The sequence below is a fragment of the Eptatretus burgeri genome, chromosome 5 (assembly GCF_056783735.1).
Source record: "Eptatretus burgeri isolate ZD-2024b chromosome 5, Ebu_testis_v1, whole genome shotgun sequence".
NCBI lineage: Eukaryota > Metazoa > Chordata > Myxini > Myxiniformes > Myxinidae > Eptatretus > Eptatretus burgeri.
Genome location: NC_140965.1, coordinates 15,251,818 through 15,273,505, shown reverse-complemented (window position 1 = coordinate 15,273,505; position 21,688 = coordinate 15,251,818). Strand labels below are relative to the sequence as shown.

Genomic DNA, 21,688 nt, shown 5'->3' with positions numbered 1-21,688 from the left:
TCAGCGAAGCTCCGGAAAATGCTGTCGTCATTTCTGCAAAATGACTCCACATTATGTCGTGCCATTGTTGTGCCCCCATACCATTGACAGGTAGACAGCAGCTGTGTTTCTCTCTGCCGATGGAGAATTGATGAAACCTTGGTCCAGTAAACGGAACTCTACTTTCAAGTCAGGAAAATCTCAGTGTCATCCTCTTGCTCCAGAAGGATTATCAAATGAACTCACCTGTCTCTTTCTATGGTCAGCCACTGGAAGAATATCGGTCTGTTGAACTTCTCAGCATCACCAACAGTTGTGACTTCTCCTGGGCTAACCAAATAGCTAAAATGGCCTCCAAAGCCAGCCATAAACTTGGTATCCTCCATCGTTCCAAATCATTCTTTGAAAAATCAGAACTACTCACAATCTACAAGGCCCGTTTCTGTGTCAAGTATTGCTCTCCCTTTGGGCTGGCACCCCAGGATCATATATATATATATATATATATATATATATATATATATATATATATATATATATATATATCCCTCTCTCTCCCTCCCTCGCTCGGTCTTTCCTGGATTCTCTGGAATCTATAGCTCTAAACATTGTTGGAAACTCCTTCAATGAGGCCACAGCACAAGGCCTGTTGCTCTCACATTTCAGGCAGGTCGGTAGCTTCTGTCTTTTACCCCTTATCCTCTGGGCTCGCTCCCTATGCTCTGTCAACCCTCTGACATTCCCCAGCTCCTGAGGGACACATAAGTTCTTCCAGTAACTTTCTTCTGGTTAAACTCTCAAAATCTGGGCTCACCACACACCTCCACTATTTTGTTCCTCTTTTTGGAACCATTTAGGGGACATTGCTGAAACCCACTCTTCCTTCTCCGGCTTCAAGCAGGCAGTGCACCACCATGTCATCTCTCCCTCGATTTCTAACCACAATCTTTACTACCCCTGTTTCCCCTACCGAACCTCTCACTTACTTATAGGTTCCTGTATTTCCTCCTTTCCTCCTTTCCTTTTCTTCTGTTTGTTCATTCCCTGGATTGTTGTGTCCAACTGTGACCAAACTGCCCCACTGTCAGTTCTTTCTATTGTTAACCCTATGTTACTTCACTCTTCCATGAACTTTGATCTCGTATATTAAAATTTTTAAAAGTCATTCAAGTCAATAATGAGGACTTTCAGGTGAAGCAGGTCGATGATTACTGCTGTTCCAGCGTAATGAATTGGACATCACATGACAAGACATGATTTATTGACCAAGCTCTAAATTGAAAAAAAAAATGTGCAAAAAAAGTTAGAGCATACAAAGAAACAGAACATTTACACAAATGCACCAGAAAATACAGAGTAAAAGGCCATTTTGCCAATGTCACATTGCCATTCAGACACTCCCATGCAAAGTATGTTATCAAGAACAAATGAACAAGAGAAGACATGCCAACAAAAAAGGATGGAAGATATACATCTTCACCTGGTTTCGAGGAATGGATGACAAGGACAATAATTTGCAAGAGGCTGTAGGTAGAGGCTCGAAAAAGTGGTGATGTTTTCATCGTACTTATTTAATTTCTCAGGAAAGAGATTGCCAGCCTCGTGCTGCCCGGTTGAAATCCTTCCCTCCTTCATCCTGAGCAATTTGAACTCGACGAGAAAGACCCAGGTCGAAGACCACCGTAGCTAACCTCCGTGTCGGTTTACCAGCCGCTTGACGAAGCCTCCTCGCATCAAACCGTGGCCTGAAAAGCAATAGGGGGAGCTTTCCCGTTTGTGGTCGCCACGAAAAAGTGCTACTACCACGCATAAAATCCTGTCGGCGTTGTGCAAAAAGCTTTTGCAGGACTGTGTCCCAGGCCTTTCCAGATTGTGATCCCCCTCGAAAGGAAGATCCGGGTCCATTTGCTGCCTTCCCTTGTGGTGAAGCACCCAGCTGTCTTTCCGCTGGTGCTTTTTCATTTGAAGTCGACTCTGATAGAAGAAGGTGCTTACGTAAACGCTCCCATCCAAAGCCCTTCTTGATTTTCGGTTTTGGTGGAACTTTGGGTTTTCCTCTGCTTAATTTGGCTTCTTCTTTGTTTGGCTCATTAGTTATTGTGAGGGCATTACCCTTGTTCTTCAAACATGTAGCGTCTGTAAAAATATTGTCAGGTGATTCATTTTCTTTCACTGTATCAATGGTCCCTCGTCTGGGTCCAGAATCAGCTTTCCCACCATGTAGTTCAGTCAAAGGCCTTTCAGGCAGTCTCGCTTGAGCTTCGTTGACAGGTACTGATATATTTACTTCTTCTTCTTTAAGTACACCCTTCAAAGGGGATATCACTGCAGTTTGAGAATGCGTGATGCTTTCACCATCACCTGCATGAACATCTGTTTCCAGTCCCAAAACGTGTGGTGAATGACCCTGTGTCATGGCTGCCAAAAACTTCACCTTTTTCTTTGGTTTAGGTGGTGGAGTTGGTGGCACAACCTTGGATAGGTTCATGGTCGATGGAGTGATCGAGGCAAACATGTCACCTGACCTGCAGGTTAAGAACAAGAAGGCTTGAGTCGAAAAAAAAAAAAAAGACAGCAATCTTAATTTTTATCCCTACTAACAAATACCTTAATACCTATCATCCATTGACTTTGCCTCTCTATTCACACCATCGAACACCTTGTCAATGTGGAAGATACCGAGACTGTATGGAGTACCAGATACATTTGTACGGATGATAAGGAGAACCTACAATGGATACAAATGCAGAGTAATTTGCAAACAATAAGTTGTCCTCTGAATTTGAAGATACTACAGGGGTCAGACAAGGTTGTTGTTGTTGTCTCCGTTACTCTTTTTAGTGGTGTTGCAGAAAAGGAATGGGATACCATGGAGGAACCAATTTGAACAGTTAGCAGATGATATCTTCCTCATGACACAGTCCTTACATACAGTGGCCTGTAAAAGTAGTCACTCACACACACACACACACCTCCTAAGTTTTCACATTTTGATGCCACATGAGCTTATTTCATGATTCTTTGAAATCAAACTTGATATATCGAGTCTTCATAAATCACTCCGAAGTGATAAAGCTAAAAAATGCAGATAAAATGTGAAGAAGTTTGATTAACAGAGAAAATCAGATGATTCTCAGTTACATAAGTATTCAACCCCTTTGCCTAATTAAACCAACACCACTTCAGGAGCAAATTATTTGTTTGAAAGGTGACAATAACGTTTAATATAAAGCTCCCCCACTTAAGGCCCTGTCACACCTTGACGTTTTAGCCAGCGTATGGCAACGTATCAAAATTGATCTAAAACGTTGGCATACGCTGAACTATTGATGTTTTTTTCAGTTTTGGGCGTATTCATAACGGCTTGGACGTATGCATAACGTATTAGTAACGTGCACAAAACGTTTCGATAACTTATAGATAACATACCAACGAATGCTTTGCGTGTTGTCGGCGTTCACAACCTTTGCCCAACGATAGTCTAACTTATGCATAGCGTGGCAGCGTATCGCCGACGATCACGTGGCGTAGCCTATTAATAGGCTGCCGCTCAACGATTCAAATCATAACCGCACTAGAAATCGAAGTGTCAACATCACCGTCATGCCAAAGAAAAAAAAAAACATGGAGTCTGGAACACCTCCTGTGAAGCCCATTTTTATATACCAATTCCCCTAAACGCTGCCAATACACCATTATACGGTTGCTGTAAGTTAGAAACACGTTCAGTAAGTTCTGTGGTCGTCAGGAAGACGTCAAATACGTCTACATACGTCTACATACGTCAATATGCGTTGGAGATACGTTACACATAGGTTCAAAGCACGTTACTCATAGGTTAGAAATAAGTTTCGGGTACGTTAAACATTACCTCGACGTGTTTCGACTTATGAGTAGCTTACAAGTAATGTGTGTCAACGATCGCATAATGTGCCGACAACTTATGGCCACCGTATGCGGAACGTGTGAGTCAGACGCTGGCATATGTCGGAAAATTTTGAGCATGCTTAAAATTTGTCGACAAGCTCGGCGTACTACGACGTATGCCAGTGTGCTTCAGCGTGCTCTTAACATATACAAAACTTACCCATAACGTATTCGACGTGTGCCAGCGTATTCGCCAAATTTTTCATACGTTGGCATACGCTGGCTAAAACGTCAAGCTGTGACAGGGCCTTTACCGAAGGAGTTCTTAGGTGCAACTCAATTGGTCATCCAACAAGGCAACCATGAAGACCAAGGAGTTTTCCAAAGAAGTGAGACATAAAGTGGTGGAGAAGCACCGTTCAGGAGAGGATTATAAGAAAATTTCAGTTACTCGTTATCCCTTTGAGTACGGTGAAATCCATCATTAAGAAGTGGAAGATGCATCACACCACCCCGATTCTACCCAGATCAGGTCGCCCATCCAAACTCAGCAGCTGGGAAAGCAGGAAACTGGTTCAGTATGTCACTGTAAATCCAACAATGACTGAAAGATCTGCAAGGCTCTATGTCTGAGATGGGAGTCAGTGTTCATCAATCAACAATATCCGTTCCCTTCACTAAGTTGGCTTCCATGGATAGGTGACAGAGAAAGAGGCCATTACTGAAAATGACACATCTAAAAGCTTGTACGAAGTTTGTGAAAAAGCATCTTAATGATAGTGCAGGCATGTGTAGAAAGGTTTTGTGATCTGACGAGAAAAAATTGAATTTTTTTGTCTAAATTCAAATCGTTAAGTCTGGCGCAAGTCTAACACTGCCCATCACCTCGTCAACACCATCCCTATTGTCGAGCATGGTGGAAGCAGCATCATGTTATGAAGATGCTTTTCATCAGCAGGGACTAGTAAGCTCATCAGGATAGAAGGGACAATGGATGGTGAAAAGTACTGGAGAACCATTGATGAAAACCTGCTTGAATCAACCATGAATCTGAAACTGGGTCGGAGATCCACATTTCAGCAGGACATTGATCCGAACCCAAAAATAAAGCCACACTGGAGTGGCTGAATAAGAAGTCAATAATAAATGTTCTTGAGTGGCCCTGTCACAGTCCTGACTCGAACCCAATTGAACATTGCAGTCCATCAACGACCCCCATCAAACTTTGCAGAACAAGAGCAATTTTCACATGAAGAATGGGCAAGGATTTCACCATCTCACTGTAAAAAGGTGGTAGAGACCGACCAACAAAGATTCACAGCAGTCATTGCTGAAAAGGTGCTTCCACCAACATAAAGGGCTGAATACTTTTACAACCAATGAATTGTGATTTGTACATGTTTTTGCAGGTATTTCTAACATGTAACTTCCAACTATAACAGTGTTGAGTTTGATCTCTTCGGTTATTAATTGAAATAAAATTGGAAAAACTGTTTATACATCATTCGTAATTCATCTAAAAGGTGGCATACCTGGTAGGGGGAATACTTTTTCAGGCCACTGTAGCATGCAGGAGAAAGTGAATAGGCTCCAGGAAGGAGTGCGTGGTGCAAGTGGGGCTGAAAACATGGCCAAAACAGAAAGCATTAACATACATGTCAGGTCAGGTCAGGTCAGGTATGGGAGCATGTGCCAGAACAGTGCGTCGCTGCGTCCACTTTCCGCCGGTACTCCAGGGGCCTTCGTCTGGCCTTCCCCTAGGCAGATGCCAGGCCCATCCCCATCTCCCTGAGATGCTGGTCAACCTGCTGCAACCACGAGGCACGTGGTCGGCCCATCGGCCTCCTCCACTCACGAGACTCCCTCGCTGAGAGAATCTGGTGAGCAGCATCAGCGTCAGGAAAACGAGCCACATGTCCATACAGCCGCAACTGATGTTCACGAACCATGCAGGTAACAAATCTCATCCGAGTCTCTCTCAGCAACCGCTCGTTGGACACAAAATCTGACCAGCGATAGCCAAGGATTCTCCGAAGAGACCTGGTACCAAAGGAATTAAGTCTCCGTCTCAGATCCTTGGTCAGAGTCCAAGTCTCGCATCCATAGAGCAAGACTGGAAACACCAAGGACCTGAAGACTCGGACTTTCGTCCTCCCGCACAGGTACCGGCAGCGCCACACCCCATGATCCAGTGAATCCATGACTCCCCAGGCCCGACCCAGACGTCTATTGACCTCTGACTCACAGCCAACAGAGACATGAATATCACTGCCAAGGTAAGTGAATCTCTCCATGACCTCAACATCTTCACCACAAACAGACACAGACAGGACAGCAGCATCCAAGATGTCATTGAAAGCCTGGATCTTAGTTTTGACCCAAGAAACCCGCAATCCCAGCGGCTCCGACTCATTCAGCACCTCGAAGGCCCCCAAAAGGATATCTAAAGTCTCCGCAAAGATGACTGCCTCGTCTGCGAAATCAAGGTCTGAGATCTTGACATTCCCAAACGATGCACAGCAGTTTGATCTTTCTGACATCCTCCCTAAAATCCAGTCCATACAAGTGCTGAAATGTGTGGGGGCCAGTACACACCCCTGATGAACTCCAGTAACAACTGGAAATAAGTCAGAGATGGTACCACCACACTTCACAGCACTCTCAGTACCAGAGTAGAGTTCAGACATCAGATCGGTCAGTTTTGGTGGCACCCCACGAAGACCAAGAATCCTCCAGAGGGCATCCCGATTCACTGAATCGAACGCTTTACAGAGATCAACATAGGCTGCAAGCAGCCCCTGCCGAAACTCTCGTGTGCGTTCGGTGAGGACACGAAGAGCAAGGATACGGTCAATCGTTGACCTCTTTGGTGTAAAGCCTGACTGCTCTGGACGCTGGTGCTCAAGCAGATGGTGGCGAACCCTCTCAAGAATTATCCGAGCAAAGACCTTGCCCGGCACTGAGAGCAGCGTCACCCCTCGGTAGTTGTTGCAGTCTTGGCGATCACCCTTCCCTTTCCAGAGAGGAACAACAAGGCCCCTCTTCCAATCAGTTGGGATGATGCCTGTGTTCCAGGCAGAGCACAAAACTGCATGCAACGACACGAGTGCAGCATTTCCACCAGTCTTGAGAAGTTCAGCATGGATGCCACAGATCCCTGGAGCTTTACCCTGTTTCAACCGGTTCACCGCAGCCCGTGTTTCCACAAACGAAGTTGGACCACAATTGATTGGAGGGTCAGCAACAGGGATTGTAACACCCTTGACGTCCACCTCGACAGCTGGGGGATCAGCCCAGTACTGCCGCTCAAAGTAACCGGCCCAGCCGGCCTTCACTTCAGACTCCTCTGTTAAGAGCCTACCACTCTCCGCTCGAACTGCAGTGCTCCGAGGGATGGGCTTGGATGAACGCAATGCGCGAATTCCCCTGTAAGCGGGACGAGAATCACCTGTCCACAGGTGATGCTCTACCCCCTCACAGATTCCTCACACATAGGCCTCTTTGTCCACCCTTAGTGCACGTACAGTTTTACGCCTCAGCTCCCTGAACAGCTCAGCTCTGCCATTCAGCCTGGCCCTGCGACTCTGGTCAATGGTATCCAGTGTCCCTTGAGAGAGAAAATTCTTCTTTGCCCTGTAGTGAGTTCCAAGACATCCACCAGCAACATCAAGGACGGTGGTCTTGAAGGTAATCCATAACTCTTCATGACCCCCCAAAGCACCCAGACACCCCAAATGTCCACTCAGCCTGTTCTCAAACTCCTCAGCTACTCTCTCATCCTTGAGCTTGCCAACATCCAGCCTCGACTGGGATGGTACCATTCTCCAGGATTTAAGGTGCAGCTTTAGAGTTGCTACAACAAGCCGGTGGTCAGTATTGAGGAACTGAGCACTCCGCTAGACCCTGCAGTTCTGGATCATCCTCCAGCGACCGTCAACAAGGACATGGTCAATCTCCTTTGCCACACCGCCAGCGTTGGAATACCAAGTTCAGCGATGAGCTTGTGGGCGCTGAAACCATGAACCGGCCACTCTAAGTCCATCACTTCTTGCAAAGTCAAGGAACTTAGCGCTATTCTGGTTCATAGTTCCTGACCCATGGGGACCAACACACACCTCATAACCATCTCTATCAGTTCCAGTTGATGCATTGAAATCCCCCAAGACTAGAAGTGTATCTCGTCTGGGGCACTGATCAACCATAGACTCGAGCGTGGCGTAGAATGTGTCCTTCACGGTGAGGTCACTCGCCTCAGTCGGATAGGAGCATAGACAGGGACCAGGGAAATGACACCGAAGGAGTGACGAATCCTTAGTTTCATAATACGCTCGTTGACCGGTGTTACCTCAATTATCATTGGGGTCAGCTTATTGGACACAGCTACAGCAACTCCTTGGGTATGGTAACCATCAGAGCGACCAGACCAATAGTAGGTGTCACCACCCACCATTATCTCCCCGCAATCCGGTCTCCGAACCTCAGAGAGAGCTGCAATACCGATGTCCAAACGCTTGAGCTCAGATGATAACAGACACAGGTGATCATCCTCTCTTAGGGATAGGACATTCCAGGTACCCACCCAAAGGGACCGCCTCAGGTTAACCCAAGGAGACCGCCGTCTGGTGGACGACACCTCAGCACCACTCCGACACACTCTCCCGCAATCTGACCCAGGGAGGTTACCCCGTGGTTTCCCTCCTTTCATCAGAGATTGGGGATCCCGAAGGCTTTGCCCCAATCCCATCATCCGGTGAGCTGCCCTGCGAAGGGAAGCTGCACAGGAGGTACTCCCACGGAGTGGGTTTTCAGATTTTTTTTGCGTTTGTGTGTTTTGCGGAATGAAGGGTTTTACAGTTGCCGGAGTGCAAATCCTGCCACCAACCTCCTAATAAAAAAGTAACCCAACTGCAGGAGGATGTCCACAGACACAGTTGGGCACTAGATATGGATGGCCGTTGGCTCACAAGGAGCTCCTCCGCCTTTGACAGGTTTTGTTTTTAATCCTGCTGGGTGTCCATATCCAAACACCCTCCTCACCAGAAAACCTGGTGGGGGAGACGGTTTCGTCACCGACAACCCGACCATGGAACAGGTTAGTACAGGTTTACATGGTACCTGTAGCAGGTCACAGATCTGACCTGACCTGACCTGACCTGATACATGTCACACCCACCAACAACATAATGTGCAACAATTCACCAATCAGAGAGGTTGACAAGTTTGCATGTATGGGGTCCATGGTTACCATAACAGGAGGGGGAGAGGCAGACAGACCACAATGGATACACAAAGCAAGGGGTGCCTTCATGAGACTCAAGGGAAATTGGAAGTCAAAGAAATATAATACCAAAACTAAACCGAGGATATTTGACAACAACGTAAAGTCAATCATTCTATTTGGATGTGAATCTTGGAAAATCACCCAAGGTGCAGCAAAATGGAGTCTTTCATCTACAGCAGCTTTAAGAAAATCCTGAGAATGTTGTGGCCTGACATGGTGAGTAAGAAACAGGTTGAAAGGTTAACAGGAAGGAAAAACACTGTGGAATAGATCAACGTTAGGAGGTGGAGATGGATTTGTCATGTGTTACGTATGGAGGATCAAAATATACCGAAAAGAGCAATATGCTGGGAACCTGACGAGAAGAGAAGGGTTGGACGGCCAAGAGAGACCTTGTGACTTACCCTCGAGAAGGAAATGAGAGGAATGAAGGTCACCTGGAATAAAATTGGAATGTGGGCCCAAGACCGAAGAAGGTGGTGGATGTTCATAAGAAGCTCCATATGCCAAGCGGGCACGATTGGCTAATAAGCAAGTAAGCATGACGGAATGCATCAACGTTTCTTGGTAAAAAGATGTATCCCTGATCTTTGCAAGATCAAATACGGCATTTAATCACTATTTATCTTAAAGTTCACGACAAAGACACCCATACCTGGAAAAAGTAATGATCAATTGGAGATCACAACATGCTGAACTAAACCTCAATTTCGTTCCACCAATCTACTCAGCTACTCTCGCCTGGTAAAAAAAACAAACAAACAAAAAAAAAAACAATGCGAGTCATTCTGCCATCTGAGGGTCATCATTTGACAACTGGTTTTTGGTTAGGCCTTATCTTTTTCAGGATTGTTTTGGTACGGCTCAAATCTACTCAGATAGGTTCCTTGACAAGAGAACTCAATATGCCACGTACATCAGGCGAATCATTAGTCATTTTTAAATACCCGAGGATCTTTTCTATCCACATAACTAAAATTGCAGCCTTTACAAAAGTCAATAACACTTGATGCTGGATCAAATGGTGTGCCGTTTATTCAGGTACTGGCACCTGAAAGGGTTAAGGGAGGTAAAGTTGCACCATTTACAACAACAACGTCCATTGCTGCATTTCCACCACACAAATCAATCACACCGTTTTATTTATTTATTTTTTCAGGAGTGAGGCTCATAGAATAGCAAACACTTCGTTTTAATTACTCGGGACGCGGCATGTAGGCCAGGTGCGTGAGCATTCCGATGCTCCCTTCTGTGAGTTTGTCTGTTTGTCGGCAGAATAACTGGATGAGGAGAGCTAGAATCGCCAAATTTGACACATAGTGGGGCGGCTTCGCCCAAATATTCAAAAGAATTGTGCATTTTGTGATACAAGCACCAAATTTGGCACAAATGTACATTAATATGTTGCGAACAATTTCAGATATTGGGCCACTTGAAATTCTCTCTTTATGTCCACCATATTGGATTTCAAAATGGCCGCCACTTGAAATCTACATTTGCTATTATCTCTGGACGTAATGCAGCTATTGACTTGATTCTGGTATCTAAATGTATGTTTTCGGGGGCAAGGAATCCAATGGTACCATTTTCAACTTAATATTATCTATCACAGTCTGTTATATAATTTTATTTGGAAATTATCTGGGCAAATATTGGATTCAACACAATACTTTGAAAAGAATGTCTTAGTTCTGTAAATATTAAAAAAAAAAAAAAACTATACTAAATCACTAGTAACAACTCAGTAACAACATCAAACACCCAGATGTAGCGAGGAAATTCAGGGAAAGCCACTTCACCGTTCAGAAAACACAGAGGGTGTTCTCTTCAATCCCGATTGACCAGGCACATGAGCAGAATAATGCCTGCATCAAAGGAGACGGTGGAGCAGTTGGGCTCACTGACAACCCTAGTGCCCTACATCGCTGGATGGTTGCGGGACCAGAAGTTGCCAGGGTGATCGAAGAATTCCAGGATGGGAACCAACACTGGAGACGGCAAACAGCAGACACACGTCATCATGATCAGACGACAAGTGTACAGGCCTCATTTGTGAAAGATGTTCGCTCTCTCGTCAGTGTCATAGAGGAGATGGGAAACCCATTCGAGGAGGAGAGTCAGGATGTAGTCAAACTGGACACAAAGGAGATCGCAGATCCTGCTGCTGTGGAGACCGTGATGAATGCCAAGAGGATTGGCCAAGAGCAGTTCGAGGCTTTCACCAGAGAGTGTCTGTTGGCCAGAACAAAGGCAGTGGACGCACCCATTCCTCGTAACAAGCTGAAAGTGTTCAGCACTTCCACTCCAAGAAGCCAGAGCATAGGTCAGCAACAGCTCGCCTCCATCAAGAATGACCGTGAACTCTTCGCACGCCTGTACATTGGCTGCCAGATGAGGGATGGAAACCTTGAGGAGTTCTTTTGTCACGAGAATCAGGCATGTCCTCCTGCATTGTCTGAAGCCTCTGCACTGGTACCAAGAGTGATCTCCTCACATGCTTGGAAGAAGTCTCCGACGCAAAGACAGAGACTCCTGTCATGACCTGTATTGTGCTTGATGGAGCAGCCATCGTCCAGATGCTGAAGCCGGCTGCATCAAAGACCTTTGAAGAGTATGCACAACAGATCTTCATCCCATATATGTCCACGAAGCTGCAAACAGTGTCACGCCTGGATCTGGTCTGGGATACTTCCCTTCCCGATTCACTGAAAGGTAGTACACGTGCAAAGCGGGGACAAGGTGTGCGGAGACGTGTGGTGGCTGCCGCAGCCATACTAGGAAACTGGCAGAACTTCCTACGAGTGGACAGCAACAAGACTAAGCTGTTCAGGTTCCTCTCAGCAGCTCTCATGGAATGCTTTGACATTACTGTCATTACAACTGTCAACTGTTACATTACTGTCAAGCAACTCGTCATTACTGATGGAGAGGCAGTGCTCAGCAAGCCACTACTGCCAGATCTGACCTCACTCGCCCCATGTAACCATGAAGAAGCTGACAGTCGGATGTTGCTGCATGCATCTCACGCAGTCCAACATGGACACCATGCAATACTCATCCGGACTGTAGACACCGATGTTGTGGTGCTGGCAGTGTCCCTGGCACAGGAGTTGCAACCAGAAGACAAACTGTGGCTGGCATTCGGAACAGGCCAGAGTTTCCGATACCTAGCAGCACATGAAATAGCAGCTGGATTTGGACGAGAGAAGGCTCGTGCACTGCCAATTTTCCACGCTCTAACTGGATGCGACACCGTGTCTAGTTTTCATAGACATGGCAAGAAGACTGCGTGGGCAGTCTGGACGGTACTGCCAGAACTCACTGAGGCGCTGCTGCTGCTGTCCTCTGCACCTCGTGACATACCAGACGATGCAATGCGCATCATCGAGAGGTTCGTGATCCTGTTGTATGATCGAACCAGCGAATGCACAGACATTGACAAGGCCAGGAGGAAACTCTTCGCAAGGAAGAACAATGTGAAGCTCATCCCTCCAACGAAGGCAGCTCTGGAGGAACATGTCAAGAGGGCAGTGTATCAAGGTGGACATGTGTGGGGTCAGATACTGCTGCCAGCACCAGAGCTCCCTCCACCAACCAACTGGGGTTGGTCAAGGACTGGAGAAGGACAGTACACACCTTACTGGACCAGGCTAACTGAGGCAGCTCACAGCTGCATTGAGCTGGTTTCTTGCAAGTGCAATAAAGGGTGTGTGAGGTGCTGCAAGTGCAAAAAGGCTGCCCTTCAGTGCACAGCCCTCTGTGTGTGTGAAGGGGACTGCACATGACGATGAGTCAACAACATACATGTACTTGTGGCAATGCTGAACTTGTTAACATGATACTGTTTATGTACACGTATCTTCAGTACCGGTATATACTTAGCCTCAGATACCAGTACACCTCGCCTCAAATACTAGACCATGTAGCATGTCAGTATTATACCTAAGACATTTACAGAACTAAGACATTCTTTTCAAAGTATTGTGTTGAATCCAATATTTGCCTAGATAATTTCCAAATAAAATTATATAACAGACTGTGATAGATAATATTAAGTTGAAAATGGTACCATTGGATTCCTTGCCCCCAAAAACATACATTAAGATACCAGAATCAAGTCAATAGCTGCATTACGTCCAGAGATAATAGCAAATGGAGATTTCAAGTGGCGGCCATTTTGAAATCCAATATGGCGGACATAAAGAGAGGATTTCAAGTGGCCCAATATCTGAAAATGTTTGCAACATATTAATGTACATTTGTGCCAAATTTGGTGCTTGTATCACAAAATGCACAACAGGTTTGCTATGCTACTCCACAAACAGTTTCATGTTGTAAATGTCTTGGGTGAGTTCAACTTTGAGCTCACCAGGAAAAAATGAAAATTTGTACAGAACTATATTTGCTCATGCCATGACCATTAATCTGGGACCTAACAGAGATTTGTATTACATCTCGAGTACAAAATGTTTGAGAGCTAAACTCATCAGATGGTGGGATGGGGACCTCCGAATGACCATTCTTAAGTTTTCCAATTGGTTCATCAAGTTGGGGGTGCTGCTTGAAGTACCCCCCAAAGTCAGTTTAAATTACATTTTTGAGTACATCGATCAATCATATGCAAGAAGTTTCATTTTGGCATTCTGATTACAGATGTGCCATTCTTAAGTGACGCATTTGGTGCAAAACGCATTTTGGAACCACCTAAAGGGGGCGCTACTTTCACATTTCAATAACATTTTGAGTACATTAATGAAACTTTGTGGAAATATTCTTTTGACCTTTATGATGAAGGATCAGTTGTTCTTAAGTGACTCCTTTGGTGCAAACCCCATTTAAGAAGCCACAATGTATGGAGCTAAAGATAGTGCAAACACCAGCCTGAATGAGTGTCGATACGAGAAGCTCATGAAGACATAGGACCAAAGGGAAATAGAAAAAAACCTACGAGCCAATTTGAGGGGCATGGATGCAAGTGGACTACCACCTTGCGAAGATGAGCTCAATACTCACATTAAGCGTGCTTCCTTTGTTGCCAATATGTGGCAAGAGCAGATCAAAATCATATAGAGCAGCATCCCACTGAAGAAAATGGCTGGCAGTTATTTGATGACCATTACAAACCGGTTTGGTTCAAAGGGGAGCAACTTCCCGAAATCCTTATCCCAGAGACAGAGGAATTAGAAGCAATGGACAAGGAAGAGGAGGATGACATGGAAATTGCATCTTCAGATGAAGATGACAGTTCTGACGAGGATGACTAGAATAATGTAACAGACTGGCAGACTGAAACCATAATTATACCAATACTAATAAATACTAGTGAACTCATGATTATAGACATATTCACAGTATAGGAATAGAACTTTTGCCTGACATTATGTGTGTGACTCATCAGCAGTTTTGATGTTTTGTTTTGTAAGTTTTAGCGATAGATTGATATCATTTTAAAATTTAGCATGATATGGATATGGATATCAAAAGGTAGTCAAAGTTGACACATGACAAAAGTTTGGTTTCCAAAGAGCATAACCACTTGAACATAGGCATGTTAGTGTCCTGTTGTAACATATAATTAAATACAAATGTTTTACCACAATAGCTACTTCGTGGATGCCCTCTTGCCAAAAGCGTGAAACATTAGGCAAGAAAAACTGTTTAATTTTTCATGATTCATGATGCTTGTTCCATATGCACGAAATGTGTTGGGAAAATGCCAGGTCCAATTACTTTTCCTGATCACTGATGCTCCTTTTATGTATCGATGCCAGATCTCCATGTCACACTTGATTTTATCATCGAAATATACGGAGTTGATAGAAAAATTAAAATGATAGTTTCTTTGTTCTATTCTATCAGAGTCAAATTTTAAGGCATTCTATACATTTTAAATATTTCATATCGTAAAAGAAAACATGTTCTTACCATGTTACCAGAGAACATAAATATGATTTCAACCATAATTTACCATAATTTTCTTTAAATTCAGAATGTAATGCAAAATTTGATATCTGATAGAATCTTATACATTTTACTGGTTTAATAACAAGGAACAATATAAATATTCGATATGAAATGATCTTTGTTTCACCATGACCTGCTCTCTTTTGATCTTAATTTCCTGGAAACAGGTATTTGCCTGTGACCCCTTCTTAAATGAGTTTTGCACCAAAAGTGTCACGTTTAAGAACTACTGATCCTTCATCAGGAAGGTCTGAAGAATATTTCCACAAAGTTTCATTAATGTACTCAAAATGTTATTTAAATGTGAAAGCAGCATCCCTTTTAGGCCGTTCTTAAATGGGTTTTGCACCAACTTCGTCACTTACGAATGGCACATCTGTAATCACAGTGCCAAAATGAAACTTATGGCACGAGCTTGATCGATGTACTCAAAAATGTAATTTAAACGGACTTTTGGGGGTACTTCGAGCAGCGCCCCCTACTTAATGCATCAATTGGAAAACTTAAGAATGGTCATTCGGAGGTCCACATCCCACCATCTGATGAGTTTAGCTCTCAAACCTTTTGTACTCGAGATGCAATATAAATCTCTGTTAGCTCCGAGATTACATGTGACGGTGCAGGTTAGTGTCCTCCTGGGCACTGTATTGCAATAAGAGAAAACAACTGCCCGTGTCCTTGTTTTGATTGCATTCTATTCACAGAGAAATTAAACAAATGCTAAGATGGCACACCCTCTTGCATCATTGTTGAGTGACATCGGTCGTGACAAATGTTGGTAGCTCTCCTTTTCATATGCTGATGCATCCCAGCCCTATCTTGAGGAGGCCTCCAGGACAATTCATCCAATATTGCCAGAATATAAATTATACATTCAGTGTTACCACCTTTTCCTATTCAGAGAGAGAAAAGAGTGCAAAGTGCCAAAGACACACTCTTAGGTTTGCAGTACACACTCACTGAGCACTGCCACCTACCTCGGAACATTCTTCAACATGCCCTTAGGAAGACACTCGCACTTCCCACCCAGTTTGCAGTGACTCTGCCGCAACAAACTTTGAGGGAAGCAAGTTTATTTCAAGTTCGACGGATCAGACATAGCTTCCTCAAAACCTGGCTGGCACTTGCAATCCTGTAGGGTCTAACAACCAGTATGTGAGCCCCATACATTAAAGATACATTATTGCCAGCCCAATACATTAAAGATAACTTCCAGTAGGTAAAGGTTTTGACATAATGCAAAGCATCGATGACACAGAGTGAAAAAGTCCCATAACTGGACCAGACGCACCTGCTATCAATGAGTAAATATAATGCTTATTGAGGGGGCTCGATTGTTGTGGTTAAAGCCTCGCTCCATTCCTTAAACCTCCACCAGCTGTTCAGGACCAAAGTTACCACAACATTTACCTTTCATTGCACATGGCCTTTGATTGATGTGATCAGCCTGGTCTGTTCAACATTTTGTAATCTGGGAAACATCAACAGATGCTTACCTACAGACACAAACCAGATCAACAGATGCATACCATGGCAAAGCTGAGCAACAGATTCGTACCACGACAAACCAGACCGAGAGGTGTAGGAAGATAAACAGATGCGTACCATGAAAAAACAGATCAACACATGTGTACCACAACAAACCATATCAACAGATGTGTACCACAACAAACCAGATCAACAGATGCAACCAAGACGAGCTAGATCACCAGATGTGACCACAACAAACCAGATCAACAGATGTGTACCACAACAAAGCAGATCAACAGTTGTGTACCACAAACCAGGTCAACAGATGTGACCATGACAAACCAGATCAACAAATTTGTACCACAAAAAACCAGATCAACAGATGCGACCATGACAAGCGAGATCTACAGATGTGTACCACAACATACCAAATCACCAGATGTGTTCCACAACAAACCAGATCAACATGTGAACACGGCAAGCTCGATCAACAGAGGTGTACCACAACATACCAGATCAACAGATGTGTACCACAACAAACCAGATCAACAGATGTGAACATGACTAGCAAGATCAATAGATGTGCACCACAACAAGCTAGATCAACAGATGTGTACCACAACATACCGGATCAACAGGTGCATACTATGGCAAAGCTGAGCAACAGATTCGTACCACGACAAACCAGACCGAGACGTGTACGAAGATAAACAAATGCGTACCATGAAAAAACAGATCAACAGATGTGTACCACAACAAACCAGGACAACAGACACAACGACATGTCAGATCAACACATGTGTACCACAACAAACCAGATCAACAGATGTGACCACAACCAGTCAGATCAACAGATGTGTACAACAAACTGGGTCAACAGATGTGTACCACGATAAACCAGGTCAATGCAACCACAACAGGTCAGATCAACAGATGTGTACCACGACAAACCAGGTCAAGGCAACCACGAGAGGTCATATCAACAGATGTGTATCACAATAAACCAGATGAACAGATGTGTACCACAACAAACCAGATCAGCAGATGCAACCATGACGAGCTAGATCACCAGATGCTACAACAAACCAGATCAGCAGCATGCAACCAGCAGATGCAACCAGATCAGCAGAGCTATATCACCAGATGCGACCACAACTTTCAAGTTCACAAACCAGATCAACAGATGTGACCATGAGAGACCAGATCACCAGATGTGTACCACAACATACCAGATCAACAGATGCGAACATGACAAGATATATCAACAGATGTGCACCACAAGCTAGATCAACAGATGTGTACCACAACATACCAGATCAACAGATGCGAAATGACAAGCTAGATCAACAAATGCAAACATGACAAGATAGATCAACAGATGTGCACCACAAGCTAGATCAACAGATGTGTACCACAACATACCCGATCACCAAATGTGTACCACAACATACCAGATCAACAGATGCGAAATGACAAGCTAGATCAACAAATGCAAACATGACAAGATAGATCAACAGTGTTGCCGAATTCAATAGAAAGTATCCTGATAAGCATCCAATAACACATGCCACTATTAAAGTGTTTCAACGTTCAAGGTTCAAAAATGTTCAACATTCTTGTATTCTGCGTATAAACATGTGTCGCGAAGTCCAAGGCCGTCAATTTGAGCATTTACTGCAATAAAACTTTCAAACAAATTTTTGCCTATGGATCCAGACTTTTGGGACACCCTGTCTCGGAAAGACGAGAACAGCACTTGGTGGAGTGCACAGCTCTACCAGGCTGAACAGTTTACATTCTGTATCCCACTGACAGGCCGGATCGGGATTCGGACCGAAACCAAAATCGAATCAGCTTGTTCTTGTCACCTAACCTACTCATCCAAGTTTTGTCATAACTCGTCAACAACGTTTTGATATATCATGCTACGTGTAGTGTTTGGCCCCATCTCTCAGGTCAGGTATGGGAGCATGTGCCAGAACAGCGCGTCACTGCGTCCACTTTCCGCCGGTACTCCAGAAGCCTCCGTCTGGTCATCCCCCAGGCAGATGCCAGGCCCATCCCCATCTCCTTGAGATGATGGTCAACCTGCTGCAACCATGAGGCACGTGGTCGGCCCACTGGCCTCCTCCACTCATGAGACTCCCTCGCTGAGAGAATCTGGTGAGCAGGATCAGCGTCAGGAAAACGAGCCACATGTCCATACAGCCGCAACTGACGCTCACGGACTATGCAGGTAACAAATCTCATCCGAGTCTCTCTCAGCAACCGCTCGTTGGACACAAAATCCGACCAGCGATAGCCAAGGATTCTCCGAAGACACCTGGTACCAAAGGAATTAAGTCTCCGTCTCAGATCCTTGGTCAGAGTCCAAGTCTCGCACCCATAGAGCAAGACTGGAAGTACCAAGGACCTGAAGACTCGGACTTTCGTCCTCCCGCACAGGTACCGGCAGCGCCACACCCCATGATCCAGTGAATTCATGACTCCCCAGGCCCGACCCAGACGTCTATTGACCTCTGACTCGCAGCCAGCAGAGACATGAATATCACTGCCAAGGTAAGTGAATCTCTCCACGACCTCAACATCCTCACCACAAACAGACACAGACAGGACAGCAGCATCCAAGATGTCACCGAAAGCCTGGATCTTAGTTTTGACCCAAGAAACCCGTAATCCCAGCGGCTCCGACTCCTCATTCAGCACCTCGAGGGCCCCCAAAAGGATGTCTAAAGTCTCCGCAAAGATGACTGCATCATCTACAAAATCAAGGTCCGAGATCTTGACATTCCCAAACAATGCACCGCAACTTCATCTCTCAGACATCCTCCCTAAAATCCAGTCCATACAAGTGCTGAAAAGTGTGGGGGCAAGTACACATCCCTGACAAACTCCAGTAACAACTGGAAATAAGTCAGAAGTGGTACCACCACACTTCACAGCACTCTCAGTACCAGAGTAGAGTTCAGACATCAGATCGATCAGTTTTGGTGGCACCCCACGAAGACCAAGAATCCTCCAGAGGACATCCCGATTCACTGAATCAAACGCTTTACAGAGATCAACATAGGCTGCAAGCAGCCCCTGCCGAAACTCTCGTCTGTGTTCGGTGAGGACACGAAGGGCAAGGATACGGTCAATCGTTGACCTCTTTGGTGTAAAGCCTGACTGCTCTGGATGCTGGTGCTCAAGCAGATGGTGGCGAACCCTATCAAGAATTATCCGAGCAAAGACCTTGCCCGGCACTGAGAGCAGCGTCACCCCTCGGTAGTTGTTGCAGTCTTGGCGATCACCCTTCCCTTTCCAGAGAGGGACAACAAGGCCCCTCTTCCAGTCAGTTGGGATCATGCCTGTGTTCCAGGCAGAGCACAAAACTGCATGCAACGACACGAGTGCAGCATTTCCACCAGCCTTGAGAAGTTCGGCATGGATGCCACAGATCCCTGGAGCTTTGCCCCGTTTCAACTGGTTCACCGCAGCCCGTGTTTCCACAAGCGAAGGTGGACCACAGTTGATTCGAGGGTCGGCAACAGGGATTGTAACACCCTTGACGTCCAACTCGACAGCTGGGGGATCAGCCTGGTACAACTGCTCAAAGTAACCGGCCCAGCGGGCCTTCACTTCATACTCCTCTGTCAAGAGCCTATCACTCTCTGCTCGAACTGCAGTGCTCCAAGGGATGGGCTTGGATGAACGTAATGCGCGAATTCCCCTGTAAGCGGGACGAGAATCACCTGTCCACAGGTGATGCTCTACCCCCTCACAGATTCCTCGCACATAGGCCTCCTTGTCCACCCTCAGTGCACGTACAGTTTTACGCCTCAGCTCCCTGAACAGCTCAGCTCTGCCATTCAGCCTGGCCCTGCGACTCTGGTCAATGGTATCCAGTGTCCCTTGAGAGACAAAATTCTTCTTTGCCCTGCGGTGAGCTCCAAGACATCCACCGGCAACATCAAGGACGGTGGTCTTGAAGGCACTCCACAACTCTTCAGGTCAGGTCAGGTATGGGAGCATGTGCCAGAACAGCACGTCGCTGCGTCCACTTTCCGCCGGTACTCCAGGGGCCTCCGTCTGGCCATCCTCCAGGCAGATGCCAGGCCCATCCCCATCTCCTTGAGATGATGGTCAACCTGTTGCAACCATGAGGCACGTGGTCGACCCACTGGCCTCCTCCACAACTCTTCAGGACCCCCCAAAGCACCCAGACCCCCCAAGTGTCCACTCAGCCTGTTCGCAAACTCCTCAGCTACTCTCTCATCCCTGAGCTTGGCAACATCGAGCCTCGGCTGGGATGGTACCATTCTCCAAGATTTAAGGTGCAGCTTTAGAGTTGCTACAACAAGCCTGTGGTCAGTATTGAGGAACTGAGCACTCCGGTAGACCCTGCAGTTCTAGATCATCCTCCAACGACCGTCAATGAGGACATGGTCAATCTCCTTTGCCACACTGCCAGCATTGGAATACCAAGTCCAGCGATGAGCTTGTGGGCGCTGAAACCATGAACCATCCACCCGAAGTCCATGACTTCTTGCAAAGTCAAGGAACTTAGTGCTATTCTGGTTCATAGTTCCTGACCCATGGGGACCAACACACACCTCATAACCATCCCTATCCGTTCCAGTCCATGCATTGAAATCCCCCAAGACTAGAAGTGTATCTCGTCTGGGGCACTGATCAACCACAGACTCGAGTGTGGCGTAGAATGTGTCCTTCACGGTGAGATCACTCGCCTCAGTCGGAGCATAAACAGAGACCAGGGAAATGACACCTAAGGAGTGACGAATCCTTAATCTCATTATACACTCATTGACCGGTGTTACCTCAATTATCATTGGGGTCAGCTTATTGGACACAGCTACAGCAACTCCTTGGGTATGGTAACCATCAGGGCGACCAGACCAATAGTAGGTGTAACCACCCACCATTATCTCGCCGCAATCCGGTCTCCGAACCTCAGAGAGAGCTGCAATCCCGATGTCCAAACGCTTGAGCTCAGATGATAACAGAGACAGGTGATCATCCTCTCTTAGGGATAGGACATTCCAGGCACCCACCCGAAGGGACCGCCTCAGGTTAACCCAAGGAGACCGCCGTCTGGTGGACGACACCTCAGCACCACTCTGACAC

The 21,688-nt window shown here is 45.7% G+C and overlaps 1 protein-coding gene across 6 annotated transcripts in view; it reads left to right on the top strand.

Annotated features, from left to right (window-relative positions):
• The window catches only part of LOC147025906 (uncharacterized), a 129,096-nt gene that overhangs the window by 101,439 nt on the left and 5,969 nt on the right, over nt 1-21,688 (top strand). For 5 of the 6 annotated variants that reach the window (XM_085880806.1, XM_085880805.1, XM_085880804.1 and 2 more), the window contains one exon: nt 2,431-2,546. The exons of the other annotated variant lie outside the window; for it this stretch is intronic. In XM_085880806.1, the coding sequence (XP_085736932.1) occupies nt 2,431-2,531 (101 nt within the window). In that variant the 3' untranslated portion in view covers nt 2,532-2,546. Of the gene's footprint in view, nt 1-2,430; nt 2,547-21,688 lie in introns of those variants that run through there. 6 annotated transcript variants of the gene reach the window in all.